Raw genomic sequence first — 21,608 nt, 5'->3', positions numbered from 1 at the left:
AGGTTTTGCCACTATTTCTTTTATTTATGGCAAATATACAGCAACTTCTCACACACAAAAGATTGAAGGTTTTTAATTTTGGACAAAAATATAAACAAACCAAACATTTTCAAAGTGGAACACAACTGCAGAGAGGGGCCAGTGAACTCTGTGGCACTAGACAAAACAATTGGCAGTGAACATCCTGACTGATTCACATATTCATACCCCAACTGTACAACAAACAGCTCAGGATAATACACAACAGGAAGGTTAAAATCAATCATTACACTACTATATCTTGAAAAATTCAAATTTGAGCTGATGTGACTGTCATTCTATAAATCCGAAGCTAATGAAAAGTCAGCTCCTCAAAGAACCTACATAGAATTCTGAATTACACTTGAGTTGCTTGATGTCCACACTATGTGGCTGACATTAACACTCCACAGATTAAACTGGTCATAAATATGAATCCTACTCCTCAAGCTGCCTGATATATACATCCCAGAGAGAAGTCCAGTTGCTTCACTTTGGTTTGTATCTCTGGCTTGACATGTCTAAAAGTCCTCATGACACTTTGGTGGACAATATAAAAGTTGAAAGTTTAGCACTAAATTTTTTTTTTATTCATGAACAAATTTTCTTCACCTGAATGTCCAAATGACCATGAGAGCAGATGCTACTAAAGTTAAGTAAACACATACATATACTAATAGTCATACTATGAGTTATATTCCAAAAGGATTGAACTTGGTAGCTGTTTGTAAGCCGGAGGCACTGTTAAACAAGAATACAGAACATTCTCTGTTTCAGAATTAGGATATGTTCTCTGCATTCCCACTGGTACATACAAAAAATACAAACCACCTTGTCTGTAAATATGAGTGAGGTGGACACTTGCAGATCCTTTATGTATGAACTGACATGGCCAATTATCTGTGACATGTGACTAGAGATATGTGTCCTTGAACAGTAATCATCTAGTGATTTTGGTGTACATATTCTTACCTGACTGATAAGGGGCCCAAAGATACTGCAGCTCCAGAAGCAAAGAAGAGGCTCAGAAATAATCTGCTTTGTGCACATTTTAAGGAAGAAAATGCCACCCACCATCCTTGCCTCTCTAAAAGAAAAGAAAACCCTGCAGCATAGAAAACTATGGATGGAAATCACTATTCATAGCATTCTTGAATTTCTATCAGCGTAAATAAAGGATAGCCTTAAAAGAAAATATATTAGTCACAGCACTTCCTGGAAAAGATCATTTTTGGACTTTTTTGCAAGTAATAATATTTTAAGGAGCACATGAAATCTTAACTGGCCAGTTGCATTTCTGTATGACCCTCTCTTCTCTCCCAACAAACTTCTCCACTAACTGGGATTCTGTGATGGCTGGTGTAGGGTCCTCTAAAAAGAGTATAAAACCATAAAAATGGTTGAAAGGCATAAAAACACTGGAAAAAAATAAGCTTCTAGTTCATTCCCAAAGTTTTAGAAAACACTGAGGGACAGGGTGCTAGACTTAACATGGGAGCTACTGGTTTTTCATAGGCCAACTTCTGAACATTATTTGTTCAGCCTCTGCAAGACACACAGGGCTAAATTAGCTTCCTTCAAAGCACAGTTGTCTTTTGTGAATTCAAGTCACAAATCACATATCATGTAACACACTTTTACTTGCACTGACATCTAAAGGAGATGTGGACTACCATGAATGGGTGACAGTACCACTACTTCCTATTTAAGAGGAAGGCATATACTTTCAGTTCCACAGCTGGAGAATCAGAGAAGATATCTTTTATATGGCTAGGAAAGTAGTATTTCCCCCTTGGAAAAACCTCTGTGTTGCCATCAAGTACTTCAAAAACAGAATTACCTTTAAAAGGATAAGAGTCCTTTATGATCCCAAATCTTTCCCCTTTTCCTTTATGTGTTGGTGTTTTCTGACAGGCCATCTATTTATTCACATCATATAAAAAGATAATGCCATAGGAAAAAAACTTAAGGCTTAAGTCATGTCTATTTTCTTTTAAAATGTTTATATCAAAATTCATTTCTAGATTTGGCAATTAGAAGAAAACAACCAGATTTGGTTGAAATCAATATCAGCTTATATCCTCCATAGAATTCTGAGAAGAAGAGGTATGAGGATGGGGGAAAGTTTTGGTATGGATATTAAATCACTGGGAACTAAGAGAGAAAGTAAGAACAATCTTTCTAAGTATAAACCTATATAGAACATGGTCAATCTCTTTTGAGGGAAATAATTTTCTTAAGGGTAATTTACATTTTCGTACATAACTGTTTGAAGAAAGGACACTTTATAAAATACTCTCATAGAAAGATTCTCAAATGACATATGAAAACCTAACAATATTAAGAAAAGTGTGGTGTTTTAAAAAAAGCTAGTATGTAACAAAGATATGACACGAGTACCCTAGGTTATTAACCTCTCTTTCAGCTAAATCCAGGCCACACTTAAATATTTATGAAAAGCACCTTTTAAAAAGACTTGTATCCCTTTAGATGGAAATGTTCAGAAAAGGTCTCACTTCATGTGATGTGTGAGGTGCATCGCAGACAAAAGGTAGTCCATGCATATTGGCAGGCAATGGCAACTGACTTGGTGATAAGTAAACATAATTTCTAAGGTGATATACCAAAGATACATGTGCCATACACATGCACCATAAGTTTTACATTCTTGGTATTAGTTCTAGATAGTTTCAGTTTTTCTTTCATACACTGGACCCTATTCCTGAATTTCTTCTTTAAAACAGCTGTTAGCTGTTACTTAAGTTTGTTATTTAGGATTACTGTATTTATTTTGTGATAAATATATCATGTCATTAATTAAGTAAAGAATTAATGAAGTTTTTGAAAGGGTGTTCATGCAGAACCTGAGCATGGTCAGCAGCATAGGAACTGAACCTGACGCACGCTTGGAAAAGATAAGCAGTGACCTTAGGCCTGTAAAACTTGTATGGGAAAGAGACAGAGGTCAGGTTAGTAGATGAGACAGTGGCAGGTGGTTTAAATGCCTTCCTATTTAAGTAGGGCAGTCATATGGGAATGGAATTTCTGCTTGGGGAACTGAAAGAGTAAGAGAGTGGGGGAAGGGGTCACATTTCTTTTTCAGCTTGTGCTATATGAGAATATGAAATGAAAGCCATTAATATATCATCTTTTCTAGTAACCCTGGCAATTTACTTCAGGAATTTCCACTTTATTCCTGGTCTCCTGAGTAGAGATAGCCATTGGGATTTTACCAGCAAATTAGTGTTTGGATTCCACTGAACATTTTTCTCTCAGATTTTCAAATCCAATTGTAAAACAAGGGAAGTAGTTGGTGATGAGAAAAAATACAAAATTTTCACAAGGTTTTGCTTATATACAAGTAATAATGAGACATGTTGGTAAATAAAAACAACAACAAAAAGATAAAACAAATTGACTTCACAGATCTTGAGGCTGAAATTGATTCCATGGCCTTAGATAGTCAATGGAATAAGACAATTTTTGTAAAATTTTTGTTTTTGCTTTTGGAAACATTAGAGTTGCTATTTATCAATTCTGAGTTTAGAGTTGTATTGAAAAACCTTTTCACTATTGGATAGTTTTATTTTGGATCAAATAAATTATGTTGGAATAGTACCTTTTACAGGTATTTGCAAATAAATTTGAGATCATAAAATACGTTTTGAAAGGATTTGCAAAGGATTTACATCTTGCCATTTTCCCATTTCTTCTGCCCCCTCAAAAACCTCAACAAGTTATAGCTGGTGTGTCATGCTAGTTAATGCACTAAAAATACAGGTTGAGATAAGGGAGAAAGCCCTGGGTGTAAAGCACAACTGGAATAGCCTCACTTGTGACAGACTGGTACTGTCATCCTTTTTGACAAATTCCTCCACAAAACCAGGGTTACATGTAGCTTCCACATCAAACTGATGTACAGAAATATAATTCCCCCAGAAGTAAGAAGCCAAATGGCAGCAGGCAACATTTGGTAATTTAGGTTGTATGAGCCAAAGACCAAATTATAGAAAGAAGGGGATCAGAGAAGATACATCTTGTTGCTTTAAAATTATATAATCAAGGCAACTATCAAGAAGAGGTAAGTAGAAAAATGGTCCCTATTTATGAATGGGAAAGACACAAATTAGAGTTCTTTAAATACACAGAATTAAAACAGCTACCAAGAGGAGGTAAATAGAAAAATGATTCTCATTTAAAATATGAAAAAAGACAACCAAAATGATTTAGAATTTTTCCTCTGAAAAGGAAAGTTGTTTTGGGTCCATCAAATAGCTCTATGTAAGAAATCAAGGAGCTACTCTGGTGACTGTCTTCTGCTATTTAATTACATACTTAAATTGAAAGGCACCTCTTTCTTTCAGAGAAAAGCACCTAATAATGTGATCCTTTAGATACTTTATGTATTCACAAATTAATTTGATAGTCAACAGAAATTGAATTTTTGAGCTGAAACCAGATACAGAGTACTTGGAATAGATAGTATGGTTAAAGATGTGGATTCCATTGGCCTTGGTAGTTCTGGAAATATTGACTATATGTAGATCATGATTAAAATTGCCTGAGGCCAAGTGGTAGAGAGCTTGCCTAGCATGTGTGAGGCAATGGGCTTGAGTCTCAGCACCACATATAAATAAAATAATGGCCAACTGACAATTTTTTTTTAATTGCCTAAGGCCTACCCTACCCACCCCCAGCATGTGGAAATGGCAAAACTATGACTGAATATCCAATAGGGAAGATGAAAAACCAACAAATGTACCAACACCAAGGGGAAAATCTTGTGTTTAGACAACAAGAATATACCCTTGCCCATGGGAGTATGTGGACCAGCTCTAAGAATAGACTTTTTTAAAAGTGTATAAGGTGAGAAACCTATGAGATTTAAAAAACAGTGCTGATTGTATCCAAAAATCCACAAGTTTTATGTAACATCTCCATAAGCAAAACAACTGGTCTTTATTTTAAAAATCCTGTGCTGGGGATGTGGCTCAAGTGGTAGCACGCTCACCTGGCATGCACGGGGTGCTAGGTTCGATCTGTAGCACCACATAAAAATAAAAAAAAAAATAAAGATGTTGTGTCCACCGAAAACTAAAAAATAAATATTAAAAAATTCTCTCTTTCTCTCTTGCTCTCACTCTCACTCTCTTTAAAAAAATCCTAAGAAGGGGCCTGTTTTAAAAAAAAAAAATCCCAGATAAGCACACAGACCATGTCTTAGACAGGGACAGAACACTCAGATTATCAGTTGCTTTCTGAACTGATGCTGAGAATGCTATTAAGCAGTATTAACTCAGACCCTGTTAATTTGTAATTGATCATTTTAGCCTGTAATGGACTCAAATTTACCTACAGGATATCTACGCTACATGAGTATTATAATGAGACCAAGCTGGGGTGTGGGCTGGGGAGAGCAACTGTTATAGCTTAAGAAAACATTCTTTGTATATTTTAAACCTCCAAGCACCCATGCACTCATGCTAACAATTAAGGATCATTTTGATTTATTATCACACAAATGTTGGGGTCTCTATTGGCAATATTAGCATCCCATGACCAGGCATATCTGAGAGTACATTTTTATAAAATTCTGTAATTCAGTTGTCTGTTGCATAACATCTCTCTATCCCTTCAACTGGATTGTGATTTTCTACTGTGCTCTCAGGTTAGAGAAGCAAGGGTGGAAAGACAGGCTGATTGTTAAGGAAAATAATATAACCAGCCTAATAAGCAGCTAAAGGGAAATATTTCTAAAGTTAAATCCCATTTTATAACAATAACATTTTCTCATATTCTGGACTGCTTAACAACATGTGTATAGCGATCATTTAATCAGTAAAGGCCCTAAGTCTTTTTCCAGACTCTAAGTAGGAAAAAGGGTACCCTGGTCTCACACATTTAAACCAACCAGAAAAGCAGCATAGCCCTGTATGGAACAAAGATCTCTGTGGTTGCTACAGGTGCCCCTAGCAGAGAAGCATATGAGTAGCTAGATCACTGTTGCTTAGAGTAGCCTGACTCCTTGGTGCTGACCTTTGAGATATCTGTGTCTTCAGAGAAGCCCAAGTCCTCCATGGTGCCTATGCCATCAGAGAAACCCATGCCTCCAGAGAATCCCGTGGCCTCAGAAATATTCATTTTTCCAGGGATGTCAGTAACCTCAGAGATGCCCACATCTTCAGAGAAGCCCATAGCCCCAAAGATGCCCATATCACCAGAGATACCTGTGGCTGCAGAGGTGCCTATGTCTCCAGAGATGTGCACATCCTCAGAGATACTTATGGCCCTAAGGCTACCTATGATCCCACAACAGTCATGGCGGAGGTCTGTACACTGGCTTTTTGCTTGATCCATCTGAGCTCGGAGGCCTGCTTCCCTGGACAGAGTGCCATTCTCCATCAATGTATTTAGGTCTCCATCAATACCCATAAAGCCCAGAGGATTGGCCAAAGGACTTCCTAGATGCTGGCACAGTAAATTCCCTAATTGAGAGCAGGTACAGACCTCTTCTGGTGGCTCATCATGGGCTTTCAGTTTCTGTTTCAGGAGCAAGGAATGGTTGAAAAGAATTAGAAACAGGAAACAAAAATCTGGGCAAATATCACATCAACCAGCAAGGATCTTGCTGCTATCACTTTTATGGTAGAAAATTATTGTTTGCGCCCGCCCTCTCAAACATCTTTTCTTCATAACCTGTCATTGTGCTTTTAAAAAGTTCTATCAGAAAAGAAACTCAAAAGTCATATGTATAAAAGTTCTCTTTTATGATAAATATTATAAATTCAATTTATTTCTGGGATTGAGGAAGGCAAAGGAGAAGATCACTAATGTTACATGCCTCCATGTAAATAGGCACTTTACATAAAATATTTCCTTTCTATATAAGAAAATCATTAGTTTATTAAATAATACCTGTGTTTTACAAATGAGGAAACTGAGGCTCAGAGAAGTTAAAGCATGTCACTCAAATTCACTTATTTAGAAAGTGGAAAGTTGGGGTCTGACCCTGCATCTGGATCTTGGGGAAATGATTAGGTGGAACAAAGGGAATAAGTGACAGGGAAATCACATTGTCAGTTGTCATCCACCAATAGAAAAACTATAACACCTTGAGTATACTTATAAGAACAATGAAATTGGTATATTTCCAATTAGGAAAATTGTTATCAAAGAAGATTTTTTTATTTCCTTCCCATGCAGACTGCAAACTCTGATCACTGAATAGCTGTATTATGTTTGTTGATTTGGCTTTACAATACCAGAAGAACCAAAGATGGACACTTGTTTTTAATTATACATTAAACACATCAACAAGGATCTCTTTTCAAAATATTCAAAATTCTGAGCTGCTTATGAAATCTAGGGTCCCTAAGGGTTTATTTGAAGGACAGAGGGGAGGGATACATTTTAGAAAAGAATTCTTGGAAAGGGTGTGTTGTTTAGGAACCTGGTGTGAACCCATTTAGGCCAGATAAGTCAGATATTTTTTTGCTCCATATAAGTAAGTGAATATCCTTTTATTGTGAAAATACATTTTTCACATGTGATTGTATCCAATTTTATTTGTGATTGTATCAGACCCCAAACTTTTGAAAGCATTCTTGGGCCCCAATAGCCAGCTACTTGGTTGCATTAAAAATAAACAAAAACAAAGGGGGAACTCAAGCATGATTTAAAATCATAGGAAACAAGCAGCCCTAAACAGAATTGAGAAGTAGGGAAATTTCTTAGGGTTTCTTCCTCCCCTTTTAATTATTCACAGACTTTTCCAAAAGGTCCCACCCAGAACAGGTATCCTTTTCTGAATCTAGCCCTCTCACTTATCCTTAACTGATTTCTCTGATTCCTGAGAGAGACTCATTCATTCCAGTAGGCTCAGATCACTCTGTGAAGTTTTCCTGTAAAGGTTACACACACACACACGTGTGTGTGTGTATAGTGTGTGTGTGTGTGTGTGTGTGTGTGTGTTTAGGTTACTTTCTTTTTTCAATACAGAGAAGAAAAACTAAAATGGTGCTTAATATTATCACTCAGACAACTCTGTTGCTATGTTTTTAAAAGGCAATAAAACTGTAAAGATAGAAAATATAGAATACAATAAAATATAAAATGAAATGTTGAAATGAAACTATACAATACCTCTCTCCAAGGATTATCACCATTTTTATTACAAATCACTGTGATTTTATGAGTTCCAGTAAAATAAAAATTATATTCTTGTACAATAAAGCAAAAGCTCTTACTGGAGTTCATAAACTCATAGATGGGCTTTCAGAGTCTGTTGACCCCCTTAAATTATGCTTAAAATTGCATGTACTTGTATAATGCACGTATATACCAAAGTTTTCGAGGGAAATATCTGCCACTGTCTTCATATTTTAAAGGGGTGTATGATTCAAAGAATCACTGTTGTAAAGTATTAATATATCAATGTTCTATCCCTGAAAGTGAAAATATCCTTTAGACAGAGCATGAGGTAGTAGACAGGTGAAAGACTTTGCCAGTTAGAAGATGCAGGATAGACCCTAGTTTTCAACTTATAAGTATATGAATTTGAGTTACTTAAGTTCTCTAAATTTCTATTTCTTCTATAAACAGAAGCCATACCTAACAAGTTTCTTTAAAGGATATAAGGAAATACAATATATAAAGTGCCCCAAACTGATTTCTTGTTATTCCTTCTTGTTCCACCTAATCATTCTGTCCAGATACAAATAAAAAACCAATCTACTTGTTTAACTAGCTCATTGAGATAATTACCATGGTATGGAAACAAAAGGCATTATATCCTGAGCTTTTTAGACACAGGACACTTAGAAGTCAGAGAGTATAATAAGCCAGCCAGGTAGCATTCTATAAGTATCAATTCAACTCCAAACAGACTAGACCTACTAATAAGGGGCAAGAGAATCTCTTTTTGGGGACCATTCTCCTTACCTTTTCTAGTTCATACACATCTGCTTCAAGCATTGCTCTCTGTTTCTTAATTTCCAGGAGGCTCTCTAGCATACTCTGTTTGGGCTGCAGGCCTTTGTCAAAGCGGTTATACATCCCACACCAGAACCTTGAATAGACAAAAATAAAAAAAGAAAAGTGGGTTAGTTTAGCTGGAGGAACTGATTACCAACATTTTCATTTTGTAAAGAAAATATTAGGTGGGAAAATACGAAAGTAATATAATTTTGATGACCTTAAAGACAAGCCATACTAATCCCCACTCCTAGCACAGTACTATAGGATACAGACAGAACTCCAAGTGTCAGCTTCTATCTGAGGAAAGAAGGAACTGGAGTACATATCTAATACTCCAACTTTTTTAGGAGCAACCTGAAAGACTGGATTTTTTTCTCAACTGTTTCAGAGAGCTGACTGGGTCTGGCATATGATATCCCACAGATGATAGAGAACAAAGATGCAGCTTGAACTACCCTGCAGGTATGCACCAAGGATCCTGCCCTGGGATTAAAAGCTCAAGAAAATGGGAATTGTTTAAAATCCTGGCTCCTAGCTTCTCTGAGGGGAGGAAAAGAGATAGATTATACAACCAGCATTCCAACTTCTCCAGGAGCTACTAAAGGAATGGCATCTGTATGAAAATGTGTCTAGGGGCACTGATGAAACTGACTATACTCTAGATATCTGGGGGCCGGCCACTAAAACAAAAACAATCGTTTAGACCACCACAAAGATTTAAGAGGTACACAGAAGTTCTGGCCTCACTGACTGATGAAGGTCTATACACAAATTGAAGAAGTAGGGATTTTTCCCCTAATGTGAGGATACGAAGATATTCAAGGAAAATAAAGAAAAAAGGCAAAAATCCAAACAAAGGAAATAGCTAAAACTCCAGAGACTGACTCTAATGAAGTGAAAATATATTAATTATACAAAAGAAAATTTAAAATAATAATTATATAAAGGGTCATAAGGATCTAGGGAACAATCCAAGAACAAAGTGAGCTTTTCAACAAAGAGAATAATTCAAAAAAGCAGAAGTCTTAAAGCTGAAGAATAGTTGAAATGAACAATTCAATATAGAAGTTCAACAACAGAATGGAAGAAGCAAAAGAAAGAATCAGCAAACTCAAAGACAGACTATTTGAGATTATCCAGTCAGGAGAAAAAAAAAAAGAAAAAAAAATGAAACAAAAAAGAGGGAAGACAGGGACTGGGGTTGTGGCTCAGTTGTAGAGCACTTGCCTGGCATGTGTTAGGCCCTGGATTCAATCCTCAGCATTATATATAAATAAACAAATAAAATAAAAAATCCATTGGCAACTAAAAATATTTTTTTTAATAAAGAGGGAAGACAGGTTAAGGAACCTATGGAATATCATGAAGTGAACCAATATATGCATTATGGAAGTTTTAGGAGAAGACAGACCATATATTCAAAGAAATAATGGCTTAAACTTCCCAAATTAAAGATCTTAGAAGCCCAAAGAACCCAAATAAGATGAACCCAAAGAAATCCATCAAATTAGGTTATATGCATTTGTCAATATGACAAAATGAACCCTAAAATTATGTATAACTATAGTGCACTAATAAAAACATTAAAAATGAAAAAAAGTCCACACTAGACATATGGTAATCAAATTGTCAAAAGTCAAAAGCAAAGAGGGATTTTGAAAGTAGCAAGAGAAAAAAATGACATATCTCATGAAAGAGAAACATCCATAAGATGTTTTTAGCAAAACTTAGCAGGTGAGAAGAGAGTGGGATTATATATTAAAAGTGCTGAAAGGAAAAAAAATAAAAACGGTCAACCAAGAATGCTATTGAGACAAAACTCTCTTCCAAAACTGAAAGAAAGAAAAATGGACAGGTGAGGTGGCATATGCCTGTAATCTCAGTGACTCAGGAGGCTGAAGCAAGAGAATTGCAAGGTTGACACCAGCCTGTTCAACTTAGCAACTTAGCTTAGTGGTAGAATGCCCCTGGGTTCAATCCCCAGAGCCAGAAACAAAACAAAACAAAATAATTAAAAAATGGGAAAAAAGAGAGAAAGGAAGTACCTTTCACAGACAAATAAAAGCTGAGGGAGGGCTGGGGCTGTGGCTCAGCAGTAGAGCACTTGCCTAGCATATGAGAGGTGCTGGGTTCAGTCCTCAGCACCACATAAAAATAAATAAAATAAAGGTATTATGTCCAATTACAACTAAAAAATAATAAACAATAACAAGCTGAGGGAGTTATTACCATAGACCTTCCTTCTTTAAGTTGAAGTGAAAGAGAATAAGAAGGCATAAAACTTAGCAAAGGTAAATATTTAGACAAATATAGAATACTATATTATCTTCCTGTTGGTAAGTAAATTGCATTTAATTCTAGTATAAATTAAAAGAATAAATATTAAAATAAGTATAAACAATTAATAGACACAATTTACATTTAAATTTGGATACCAATAATATAAGAGTGGAAGAAAACTATATAATGTTGAAGTTGTTATTTGCTTAAAATAGACACATATTTTATGTAAACTCAATGGTTACCACAAAGAAAATACCTATGAGATAATTGTATATATGTGAGTTTGTCCCTGTGTTTTCTGTTCTATTCTATTGGTCTTCATGCCTGTTTTGGTGCCAATACCATGCTGTTTTTGTCACTATACCTCTGTAGTATAATTTAAGGTCTGATATTGTAATGCCTCCTACTTTGCTTCCTCTGCTAAGGATTGTCTTGGCTATTCCGGGCTTCTTATTTTTCCAAATGAATTTCATGATTGCCTTTTCTATTTCTATGAAGAATGTCATTGGGACTTGCACTGAATCTATGAAGCATTTCGGTAGTATACTTGACAAGGGTGACAAAAACACACATTGGAGAAAAGATAGTCTCTTCATCAAATGGTGCTGGGAAAACTGGAAATCCATATGTAGTGGAATAAAATTTAACTCCTATCTCTAACCCTCCAAAAAAAACTCAACTCAAAATGGATCAAAGACTAGAAATTAGACCAGAAACCCTGCATCTGCTAGAAGAAAATGTAGGCCCAATGCTCCAATGTATCAGCTTAGGGTCTGACTTCCTTAAGAAGACTCCCAAAGTACAAAAAGTAAAATCAAGAATCAATAAATGGGATGGTACCAAATTAAATATATTCACAGCAAAGGAAACAATCAAAAATGTGAAGAGAGAGCCTATAAAATGGGAGAAAAATTTTTACCACCTGTACTTCAGATAGGGCATAAATATCCAGGATATACAAAGAACTCAAAAAACTTAACACCCAAACAGTGAGATTTTAATCTTATTCCAGTCAGAATGTCAATTATCAAGAATATAAGTAACAACAAATGTTGATGAAGACGTGGGAAAAGGGTATACTCATAAATTGTTCCTGGGATTGCAAATTTGCAACCACTCTGGAGAGCAGTATGGAGATTCCTCCAAAATTAGAAATGGGACGATCATTTGAACCAGTTATCCCAGTTCTAGGTATACATCCAAAGGACTTAAAATCAGCATACTATAGTGACGAAGGCATATCATTGTTTACAGAAGCACAATTCACAATAGCTAAGCTCTGGAGCCAACCTAGGTGTCCTTTAACAGAAGAATAGATAAAGAAAATGTGGAATATATACACAATGGAGTATTACTCTGCCATAAAGAAGAATGACTTTATGGCATTTGTTGGTAAATGGATGGATGTAGGGAGCCTATCATGCTAAGTGAAATAAGCTAATCCCCCCAAATCCAAAGGTCAAATGTTTCCTCTGATATATAGAAGCTAATCCTCAATAAATGGGAAAAGAATAGAAGTTCAGTGGAGTAGACAAAAGGAAATGAAGTAAAGGGAGGGGGAATGGGAAAAGGAAATACAGTGAAATGAATCTGACATAATTTCCTATGTACATATATGAATACATCACAGTGAATCTCACCATCATGTATATCCACAAGAAGCTAATTTAAAAAATAACTATGGGTAAGTGGCAGAAAGAACACTAAAAGGAACAGAGTGGGCTAGAGTGTGGAGGGAAGGGGAAGGAAAGGTATTGGGGACTGAATTAGAACAAGATGTATTCCATGCTTTATAATTATGTCAAAATGAATTATACTGTCCTGCATACATATAAAAGAACCAAAACAATATAAAACAACAACAACAAAACCCTGAAAGTTTGCAAAAGAAGAAAACATAAAAGGAATGAAACCATACTAATAAAGTAACAAAAGCAAAACATTGAAACAGAAAATGACAGCAAGATATGAAAGGATCAACAAAAGAAGTACAAAGTAAAAAAAAAAAAAAACAACTAGCAAAATAATTAAAGTAAATCTTTCCCTATGTATACTGACATTAAGGAGATATAAAAATATTTCATCCAAATGACAACCAAAAGAAACCCCAAAACAAACAAACCAACAAAAAACCACCAGGAGTGTGTATATTTCTCTCAGACAAAATAAACTTTTTTTTTTTTTTGTACCAGGAATTGGACACACTGTTGCTTACCCACTGAACCATATCCCCAGCCCTTTTTATATTTTATTTTTTGAGACAAAATAAACATCAAAAACTGTCACAACAGGGTTAAGGATGTAGATTAATGGTAGAGCCTTTTCCCTAGCATGTGTGAGGTCCTGGTTTTGAGACCCAGAACCCCAAACAACAAGAATAGCAAAACAACAAAACCTGACACAAGCAACAAAAAAGGATGTTATAATGTGAAAAAAAGTTGATCCACTAGGAAGGCATAACAATTACAAATATATGTACACAACTTTAGAGATATGAGCACCAAACTAAATGAATCAAGCACTGACTGACATGAAGGGAGAAGAATACTATTAAATAATAAGAGAAGAAGACTTAAATACCCCATTTTCAATAATGGGTATAATAACTGAGGAAGGAGAGCTAGGTCTCATTTTTTTTTTGTTTCAAAAAACAACATTCTTGAACATTATAGACCAAATGGATCTAAAGCCATATACAAAACATTCAACCCAACAATAGTCTTTTCAAAAGCACATGGACCATTCTCCAAAAATATATCATGTTAGGTAGCAAAACAGATCTCAACAAATTTAAGACAGAGAGAATCCCAAACATCTTCTCTAAGGAATAAAACTAGAAATCAACAGTAAAAGGAAAACTGGAAAATTCAGAAATATGTGGAAATTTAAAAATATATTCTTAAGCAAACAATGGGTCAAAAAAATAAAAAGGGAAATTAGAAAATATCTTGAAGCAAATAAAAATAAAACATACCATAATGTATAGGATGTAGCAAAATGAGTCACAAAAGTAAATTTATTAGTGTAGCCATTATCAATATAACATGAAAAATTGTGCTCTATTTGTGTAATATGAATCGAATTTCATTCTGCTATCACATGTAACCAATTAGAATAAATGAAATATATTTTTTAAAGGGAGAGAGAATTTTTTAATATTTATTTTTTAGTTTTTCAAGGACACAACATCTTAATTTTTTTATTTGGTGCTGAGGATCGAACCCAGCACCCCGTGGATGCCAGGCGAGCGTGCTACCGCTTGAGCCACATCCTCAGCCCAATGAAATATATTTTTTAAAAAGATAAACAATATAAAAGTTTCACAAAAAATAAAAATAAAAATAGAACTTAGAACTACAGTATGATCCAGGATACCACTTTTACATATATAGCCAAGGGACTGAAATTGATATGTCAACGAAATACCTGCATTCCTATGTTCATTGCAGGATTATTCACAACAGCTAAGAAATGGAATCAATACATGTGTTCACCAATTGATGAATGGTATATACATAAGATGGAACACAATTCAGCATTAAGAAGGAAATTCTGTCATTTGTAACACCATGGATGGAACTGAAGGACTTATACTAAGTAAAATAAGCCAAGCACAGAAAAGAAAGTTATTGCATGATCTAGTTGATATGTAGAATCAAAAGCAATCAAACATAGAATCAGAGAGTCGAATGGTGATAACCAGAGGCTGGCAGAGGGGAGAAGGGGAGATGGTAGTCAAAGGGTAAAAAGTTTCAGTCAGATTGACATCTATTGCATAGCACAGTGACCATAGTTAATAATAAGGTGTATTTTTAAATTGCAGAGAATTTTAAATGTCTTGTTATAAAAAATGATGGGTGAGAGATATGTTAATTAGCTTGATTTACTCATTGTAAGTTGTATTCATATATCAAAACATCACATGGTACCCCATAAATATATACATTGGTCAAATATAGTAATAAAATGAAAGTTTATGGTAATAAACACATACATTAAAATAGGAGAAAGATCTCAGATCAACAACCTAATTTTATACCTTAAGGAATTAAGTAAAGAATAAACCAGCTAAAAGTTAGTGGGGAAATGAAAAATTAATGATTGAAGAATAAATAAATAAAACAGAATAAAAAATTTGTTGAGAATATTTTTTAAAATGACAAACCTTTAGCTAGACCAAGAAAAAAACAATAGGAGAGTCAAATAAATGAAATCATAAATTTAAAAGGTGACATTACAACTGATACAACTTACAGAAAAAGGATGATAAATACTATAATTCAAGCATTTTGGCTTTTGGATTTTTAGATTAGGGATGCTTAACCAGTAAAGTGTACAATAAAAATATGGAAAAAAAAGAAATATGAAACACTATTGGTCCTAAACATGTCACATAAAGGATATCCAACGTGTATGAACAATTAATTATATGCCAAAAAATTGGATAATCTAGAAGAAATGGCTAAATTCCTAGAATCATACAGCTTACTAAGAATGAATAATGGGAAAAATACTTAACAGATTAATATTGAGTAAGGAGATTGAATCAAGAATCAAAAACTTCCCAAGAAAGACAAGCCATGACCAGAAGCTTCACTGGGGAATTGTCTTCAATATTTGAATTAATGTCAATACTATGCAGATTCTTCCAAAAAAATGAAAAGGAGGTAAAGTCTCATTTGCCAAAGCTAGCATTACCTTCTTATGAAGTCATATAGGGATACCACAAGAAAATAAAATTATAGGCCAGTATTGCTAATGAACATAGATGCAAAGATAATCAAGAAAATACTAGCAAACTGAATTCAACAGCATGTTAAGAGGATCATATACCACAATTTAGTGGACTTTATCACTATAATTCAAGAATGGTTCAACATATGCAAACAAATTAATGTCATATACTGCATCAACAGAAAGGGTAAAAAAATCACACAGTCATCTCAAACAGATGCAGAAAAAGCATTTGAGAAAATGCAACACTCTTTCATGATCAAAGCCCATAAACTGGTACAGAAGCAAGTTATCTCAATTATATGAAAAAGCCAAGTAAATATCACACCTAATGGTAAAAGACTGAAAGTTTTTCCTTTAATATCAGGAGTAAGCAATGAAACCCACTTTCGCTATTTCTAAATACAGGGAATTAAGTAAACAATCCCACTTAAAACAGCATCAAAAATAATAAAATACTTAGAAATAAACTTAAGCATGGGGATAAAGACTTATACAGAGAAGATATTACTGAAAGAAACTGAAGATGACACGAATAAATGGGAAGACAATATAGTTAAGACTGTCAGTACTACCCAAAGTGATTTACAGATTAATGTAACCTCCATTAAAATTCCAATGGTGTCTTTTTTAAAAAAAATATTTATTGGGCTGGGGATGTGGCTCAAGCGGTAGCACGCTTGCTTGGCATGTGCGGGGCGCTGGGTTCGATCCTCAGCACCACATAAAATAAAATAAAGATGTTGTATCCACCAAAAACTGAAAAATAAATATTAAAAAATTTTCTCTCTCTCTTAAAAAATATTTATTTTAGTTGTAGATGGATACAATACCTTTATTTTATTCATTTAATTTTATGTGGTGCTGAGGATCAAACCAGTGCCTCATTTGTGCTAGACAAGTACTCTATCACTGAGCTACAACTCCAGCCCCTCCAATGGTGCTTTTTATGGAAATGGAAAAATTATTTCCTGAAAATTCTAAGGGACCCCAAACAATGAAAACAATCTTGAAAAAGAAAACAAAGTAGAAGGCTTCATATGTCTTGATTTCAAAACTTATTACTAAGCTATAGCAAACAAAACAATGTGGTACTGGCATAAAATTGGAATAGTGGAACAGAAATGAGAGCCCAGAAATAAATCACTGTATATATGGTGAAATGATTTGATAAGAATGACAAATAATTCAGTGGAGAAAGGGACAGAGTTCTGAAAAACTGTGCTGGGAAAATTTTATATCCTCATACAAAATATGAAGTTGGAACCCTTATCATAAATAGTAAATTTCACGCTAAATAAAAATTAGCTTCAAATGTACCTAAATATAAGAGCTAAAACTATATGACCCTTAATAAAAACAATGTAAATCCTTCAGAAAATTGGATATGGCAAGGATTTCATGGATATGACATCAAAAGCACAGGAAACAACAACAATAAATAAATAAACAGTTCAGTATCAAAGTTAAAAAAAATTGTGTATCTGCCTTATTCTATTTTTTGTTGCTATAAAAGAATATCACACAATCTGGGTACATTATAAACAATAGAAGCTTGTTTGGCTCACAGTTTTGGAGGCTGGGAAGTCCCAGCGTCTAATGCTAGTATCTGGCAGGGGCCTATGTGCTGCAGAATAACATGGCAGAAGAACAAGTGAGCACACATGGCAGAGAGAAGAAAAGCACTCAGAATGCATTATTTTGAGTAGGATCCCACTCCTGAGATAATTAACTCTTTCTATCAATAATGGCATAAAAAATCCTCATGCTGATCACATTTGAATACTGTTGTGATGGCAATTAAATTTCACTGAGTTTTGGAGGGGATATTCAAATCACAGCTGCATCAAGGGACACTATCAGGAGAGTAAAAAGGCAACCTAAAGAATGGAAGAAAATATTTGCAACCTGTTTATCTAATAAGGAATCTATCTAGAATATATATAAAATCCAACAACCAAAAATAACCCAATCAAAAATGTTCAAAGCAGGGGCTGGGGATGTGGCTCAGTGGTAGAGCGCTCGCCTAGCACATGTGAGACACTGTGTTTGATCCTCAGCACCACATAAATAAAATAAAATAAAATAAGATAAAATAAAGGTATTGTGTCCAACTACAACTAAAAAATATTTTTAAAAATGTTCAAAGGATTTGAACAGATATTTCTCTAAATAAATTCCAATAGTCAATAAAGAGATGAAAAGATGTTGCAAATCAAAACCACAAAATCACCTCATACCCATTAGAATGGCTATAATGAAAGAAAGAAAAGAAGGGAAAGAATGTTGGTGAGGATGTGGAAAAATTAGAACCATTGTGCACTGTTCTGTAAAATGGTGAGGCCACTATGAAAAATACTGTGGTTGTTCCTCCAAAAATTAAAAATAGATTCAATACATGAGCCAACAATTTCACTCTTGGTGATACATCAAAAGAACTAAAAGATGAGATTTAAAAAATTACTTTATATCAATGTTCATAACAGCATTAATTTAAAAAAAAGGCAAGGGTGACACAACTCAAATACACACTGACAGATAAATAATCAAAGTGTGCCATATAAAATCAATTATATGTTATTCAGCTTTAAAAAGGAAGGAAATTCTGACAGATGCTATAATATGAATTCCTGAGGACATTATGCTAACTGAAATAAATCAGACACAAAACAACAAAAATTGTATGATTCCACTTATATGGGAGACCTATATTTGTCAAGTTTATAGAGATAAAAAGTAGAATGATTGGCCTTGGGGGAAGGGAAACAAGGAGTTGTTTTTTTCATGGGAATAAAGCTTTTGTTTTGTGAGATCAAAAAGCTGTACACATTGGTTATATAACAAAATGAAAGTACTTAGTGCCACTGAGCTAGAAAAATGGTTATGATGATATATTATGCATATTTTACTACAATTAAAAGTAATTTTCTGGGCCTGGTGGCCCACATCTGTAATCCCAGGGGCTTGGGAGTCTGAGGCAGGAGGATTGGGAGTTCAAAGCCAGCCTCAGCAAAAGTGAGGTGCTAAGCAACTCAGTGAGACCCTGATTCTAAATGAAAAATACAAACTAGGGCTGGGGATGTGGCTCAAGCAGTAGCATGCTCACCTGGCATGCACAGGGCACTGGGTTCGATCTTCAGCACCACATAAAAATAAAGATGTTGTGTCCACCGAAAACTAAAAAATAAAATTAAAAAATTCTCTCTCTCTCGCTCTCTCTCTCTCTCTCTCTCTCTCCCTCCCTCCCTCTCTTTAAAAAAAAATAGTGTGTCCATGTATCCTATACTCAGTGTCCCCAATGGGTAACTATAGTACAATACCACAACCAGGATATCGACAATGATAGTCACAATACCAACAAATTTATCACCATAAAGCCCATTCCTGTTGTCTTTCAATAGCCACACCTGCTTCCCTATTCTTTATAACCTACTGTTTTTATCCCTTGAATAACATTAACCTATGTTCCATTTATTTGTCTTTTCAAAACACACACACACACACACACACACACACACACACATGAAACTATACCAGTAAAAAACATTTTGAGATTGGGTTTTTCTTCATTTAATATATTCTTTGCAAAAAATTGCACTTATCTGGGCTGGGGTTGTGGCTCAGTGGTACAGTGCTTGCCTAGCATGTATGAGGCACTGGGTTTGATCCTCAGCACCACATAAAAAAAAAAAAATAAAATAAAGGTCTATCAATAACTAAGAATCAAAGTTGCACTTATCTAGTTTGCTTTTCTTTATTTTTGAGCAGTACTTGAAGGTAAAGATATACTTCAGCTTGTATAACTACCCATTCACCTGTTGAAAGACAACAGGTTTGTTTTTAATTTTGGACTTTAATTAAAGAAACCACTATGAATATTCTCATATAAGTTTTTATGTGAACAAAAATCTTTCATTTTTCTGGGATATATGCCCAGGAATGCAATTAGTACAATTGTTGGCAAATATTGTATTTTACATTTATTTTTTTCTAGAGTGGCTATACATTATATGGTCCAATTATAAAAATGAGCCAAAGATGGCCTCAGTATATATTGGCCCTATGTTGTTTTCTTCTTCATAATAGACGGGGAACCCATTAGCTCAAAAGACCAAACTCAAATTTTCTGTTTGCATTAAATAGCCTAAATAAGCATTTCTTTAGCCATTTTGAGCCTGATTGCCTTGCATACCTTGCAAATATCAGCTAGTCATAGATGAAATAAACTCTGTGATAATAAAGAAGCCATGTTGTGACTGACCTTTAGAATTCTCTGACCCACAAATACTTTACCATGCTGTCTAGGAAGCTAGACAAACAAGCCCCTTATTCTTTGGAGGAATTTCCTTGTCCTCTTTTCCTGAGTGCTGGTCTCTGCATCCATATAAACCTGTCACAGTGTTGTCTCTGCCCTAAACACACACATAAAAAGCTAATTGAATGTGTTACTGCAAATCTTGAGGTCATATCTTTTCTCTGATGAGACCTGAGATCATTTGAACTCATTGTAATTAGCATTAAGGTGGGAGTTTTGGTGATGAGCAAGAAATCAAATAGGGTCCATCAAATCAGTGGAATAATCAATCAACAACAACAACAAAAAAACTCCAGAGAGCCTTGAGTATTTGTTACTTAAATTTGGAACACCCCTACATTAAATTTGGCATAACATCATTCTGTGCTACACTGTACTCTATAACACTTTGTGGCTTCCCCACTATTCCTCATCAGCCTAGATAAGTGGTAATGTCAGTATGTGAGTGAAATCATGCTACTGGAGCTGGTTTTCAAGATTTGAGACACCCAGTTGCTTAGGGAACATGAGCAAACCCACCTGGGTCCCCCACTAGTCAGTACTGGATATTTTAAAATCTGGGAGCCTGAATACAGAAAGTGGAACTGTGCATACCTGTGAATCATGAGTGTGTTACCCCAGGCCCCATTATAGGTTATAGTAGGAGAGCTCCCTGTGGTCAGGCTGGTAATTTGGGGTCCTTGGCAAACAAGTCAATAATGTAGAAATGTCAGGCTAAGGCTAGTCCCAAGCACAACTGGGAGAGATGGTTTTGCAAGCAGCTAGCATGACACCAAATTATGTTATTGCAGATATTGTCATTCTAGTCCTTCAATTAAATCATGTTGAGATCCTCACCCTTTGGCTAAGTTGGCTAAAGCATTACTTGAAGTGATTAAAGATAAGTTTATATCCCTACCCTTCCTAGGATTCCAAAGGAAGTAGCTACTTAAGAGGTACTCCAAACCATGAGGAACATGTTGGGCCTTGTGGGTACTTTCCACCAGGACATGCTCAGAGAAGAGGTAGAAACTCAAATTTCTGTGGGAGATGAGTCAAAGGGTAAGACCCTGGTGAAGAGAACTGGTGTCCTCTAAAGAAATAAGCAGCATGGTTCTAGGTGTGGTAGCTCATGTCTGTAATTTTAGCTACTAGGTAGGCTGAGGCAGGAGGTTCACAAATTCAAGGCTAACCCTGGCAACTTAGAGAGACCCTGTCTCAAAATAAAAAGAGTTGACATAAAGCCCAGTGAAAAAGTGCCCCTGGGTTCAATCTCCACTACAAAAAAAAAAAAAAAAAAAAA

The 21,608-nt window shown here is 35.1% G+C and overlaps 1 protein-coding gene and 1 long non-coding RNA gene across 9 annotated transcripts in view; one reads left to right on the top strand and one right to left on the bottom strand.

The window, feature by feature from the left end:
* Window positions 1-21,608, bottom strand: part of Mtmr8 (myotubularin related protein 8) — a 128,570-nt gene that overhangs the window by 31,989 nt on the left and 74,973 nt on the right. For 6 of the 7 annotated variants that reach the window (XM_048797239.1, XM_048797240.1, XM_048797242.1 and 3 more), the window contains one exon: window positions 8,959-9,085. In XM_048797239.1, the coding sequence (XP_048653196.1) occupies window positions 8,959-9,085 (127 nt within the window). Of the gene's footprint in view, window positions 1-57; window positions 6,559-8,958; window positions 9,086-21,608 lie in introns of those variants that run through there. The other variant, XM_015501669.2, reaches the window with a different exon arrangement.
* Window positions 1-21,608, top strand: part of LOC125614440 — a 123,952-nt gene that overhangs the window by 43,476 nt on the left and 58,868 nt on the right. The gene's annotated exons all lie outside the window — the stretch shown is intronic.

The sequence above is a fragment of the Marmota marmota genome, unplaced genomic scaffold (genome assembly GCF_001458135.2).
Source record: "Marmota marmota marmota unplaced genomic scaffold, marMar, whole genome shotgun sequence".
Lineage (NCBI taxonomy): Eukaryota > Metazoa > Chordata > Mammalia > Rodentia > Sciuridae > Marmota > Marmota marmota.
This window is presented reverse-complemented; position numbering and strand designations above follow the sequence as displayed.